Source organism: Carassius carassius, chromosome 46, assembly GCF_963082965.1.
Source record: "Carassius carassius chromosome 46, fCarCar2.1, whole genome shotgun sequence".
In the NCBI taxonomy this organism is placed as follows: domain Eukaryota; kingdom Metazoa; phylum Chordata; class Actinopteri; order Cypriniformes; family Cyprinidae; genus Carassius; species Carassius carassius.
In genome coordinates, this window is record NC_081800.1 from 10362794 (window position 1) to 10365817 (window position 3024).

At 38.2% G+C, this 3024-nt stretch overlaps 1 protein-coding gene across 1 annotated transcript; it reads right to left on the reverse strand.

Annotated features, from left to right (window-relative positions):
- Positions 1–203: 203 nt before the first annotated feature.
- LOC132129239 (neuropeptides B/W receptor type 2-like) lies at positions 204–1849 on the reverse strand. The gene is made up of 2 exons (XM_059540753.1): positions 1739–1849; positions 204–1519 (listed from the first exon to the last, which is right to left on the reverse strand). The coding sequence occupies exon 2, from the start codon at positions 1358–1360 to the stop codon at positions 341–343; it is 1020 nt and encodes a 339-aa protein (XP_059396736.1). The 5' UTR covers positions 1361–1519; positions 1739–1849; the 3' UTR covers positions 204–340.
- Positions 1850–3024: the final 1175 nt, after the last annotated feature.

Sequence of the window (3024 nt, forward strand, 5' to 3'; positions counted from 1 at the left end):
TATTTAATGTAAATATAATTTACATATGTGCTCAAATACTTTTCATATTTTAATGCATTATGTTTAAATATATGTTAAAATATTTAAATTATAAAAAAATATTATAATTAAATATGATACTTTTTAACTGCCATACAAGGCTTTAAGCAAAATAAAATTTGCCATGACTTTCCCAATTAAAAACTAGGCTGATTGCAGTCATATAATTTAGTTTCTAATTAAGTCAAATTCCTATAGCTAAACGCCTTAATTGCATTCTGTTTGCTGCCTCTATTCAAATCCTGGAATCCAACTGGAGTTCACTTCTCTGTGACATTCGTTTCTTCAAAGTGCTTTACATTCAAGCAGGTCTACATTCTAACATCTTTTTGAAGGCTTTTCTGAAGCTGTCGTCCAGGAAGGCGTAGAGGAACGGGTTCAGACAGGAGTTGGCGTAGCTCAGGCTGGTAATGAAGTAGGAGATGCCGATGAGAAGCGGTGTGGTCCGCAGGTCTGTGGTCAGCGCCACGATGGTGCTGAGGTGAAAGGGCGTCCAGCAGAACAGGCACACGGCCAGTACGATAAACACCATGATAGTCACCTTCTTCTTGGCTTTGTCCAGCGCTTTGGCGTTGGAGTTCAAGCGCATGTTTCTTAATCTGTACAGCATCATGGTGTAAAGAATGCAAATTGTAGACACCGGAATGGCAAAGCCCAGTATAAGGGTGTAAATCCGACTTGCTTTGAACCATAAACTTTCAGGACTGGGGAAACTAAGGACACAGCTTTTTCTCTCGGTGTCGTCGGGACTGATGTAGACCCCCGCGAACACGGTGAACGGCATGACAATGAGGATCACCAGCAGCCACACGCACAGGCTCACTATCTTGGCTGCCCGGTATGTGCGGTACGGCATGCGCTTGGAGCGCACGGTCGACAGCACCACCAGGTACCGGTCCACACTCATAACAGTCAGAAAGTAGATGCTCGAGAAGATGTTGTAGTGGTCGATGCTTAAAATGATTTTGCACAGCACCTCGCCGAACGGCCAGTAGTGTAACAGATGCTCCGCTATGTTGATGGGCAGCACTAAAGTGAAGAGGTCGTCGGCGATCGCCAAGTTCAGAATGAACATATTGGTCACCGTCTTCATTTTGGGTGCTTTGAGGATCACATATATGACCGCCGTGTTGCCCGTCAGACCTACGGCACATATCACGGAGTAAATTACCGGGAGAACCACGTACAGATCTGCGTAAAAGAAGTAGTCAGCCGGCGGCGTGCAATTCAGATCGCTTCGGTTTGGAGAGCTGTGATAGTATAAGTCCATGCTGTAGTTGCATGTCGGGTTTGGGATGAAGGGGCTCGTGATGTTCTCCATAGTGTGACAGCTGAGCCTCCAGGGATAAGTGCTTGACTTTATAAAGCTGCGCTCTCGCTTTCGCAGATATCTCCATGAGTCTTAGGTGGTCGATGTCTTTCATCTGTCTCTTTGCACATCACGAGATCGGAGGGTGGGTGATTTAAAACATTGGAAATCCTGCAGAAAACAGACTATTCAAACGAATGCACGCTGAGAAACTTGGAACATATGCGCATTGTTTACACAACTTAGAATATAGCAGTTAATTTACCAGCAAAGAATAAAGAGATAAAATGCTGCACGTCTAAAACGGTAGCCTGTTTATTTACAAACTGCAAATATTACTTATTACATGTAAAGAAACAACAGCTAGCGGTGAAAGGTGCGTGGTCTTACCGTATAGGGTATTCTTTCTCCGTGCGCTGTCTCCTCTTTGCGCGCTTTCCCAACGAGAAGGAAAGAAGTGCGACTGGTGACGTCACATTCTACAGCGAGCTCTCCTCTTTCTGCATCCTCTCGCGGATCGGAATGAGTCACGCATTCTTTTTGATCGTTTATGTGTGGGGAGTCGACATGTCCTTTAGTGAACTATTTCAAACAGCTTATTTAGGCTATACGTGTAAAACAAAATAAGCACCTATTGAGATTTCATTGATGGAACAGTACACTCCCAAATAAAAATTTTGCTAAACATTAACTCGTAAAACAGAAGCTTGCTTTTCACAAGGTAGATGAAGATGCTCAACATGTTTTTTATTTTTTATTTTTTTGCTTGTTTGTTTGTTTTTTCTTTATGACTATATAAATATATATTAGAAACAAGGGAATATTTTTGTCTGAAAATCAGTTTATCAGAAAAAGGATGAGTTAGATGTAGGGCTTGGTGATATGGCCAGAACAATTTTCACGATTATCACGATACATTTTTCATACAGTATCGGTACCTATCGATAAGTATCACAATTAATGTCAAACTCTTGATTTTCTTTCAAGTTTAAAGCAATATTTTTGCTCTAAAGTGTAAGTTGTAGGAACAAGACCATTAATTTTCCTCTACAAAATAAACAGAAAAATAGAAAAAAAATAATCTCTTTGTTTCTGCATGCCATAATGAGTGATATTGTTTCAAATCAAGAACAGGTTTGGGTTGCCTGATAATATTGATAATGATATCACTTTTTGTCTCTTAGAAATGCACATTTAGTAGCTTGAGTTAGGATCCAGAGTTTTTTTTTTTTTTTTCATTATCAAACTCAGTAACATCTGTAAAACATTGTAGCAACCTATGGTTTAATTTATTCTGACCAAGGTTTATCATTATTATTATTATTATTATTATTATTATTATTATTATTATTATTAATATTATTATTATTATTATTAAGCATTGGTCTTCCTAGAAGCATACATTTAAATCATGATAAAGACAGTGTAAACCACACATATAGCACCTCAATACCATGGTAAAAATATAACTGTATACTTTTTAGGTACCCAATTTATATGAAAAACAATAGTCTAAAAAACATTCAATAAATGCAAACATGCTATAGCTTAATCTTTAAAATATATATATATAGATAAATATATATATATATAGATATATATAATTATCACCCTCTACTGAAATTCAGTGTGAAGATTCCAATTTTTTGCCACAATACCTTAGTGCAGTTAGTGTT

What these genes read in the sequence shown, in the direction of transcription:
- LOC132129239 (XM_059540753.1), bottom strand. Translation starts at nt 1,360, where the DNA reads ATGGAGAACATCACGAGCCCCTTCATCCCAAACCCGACATGCAACTAC.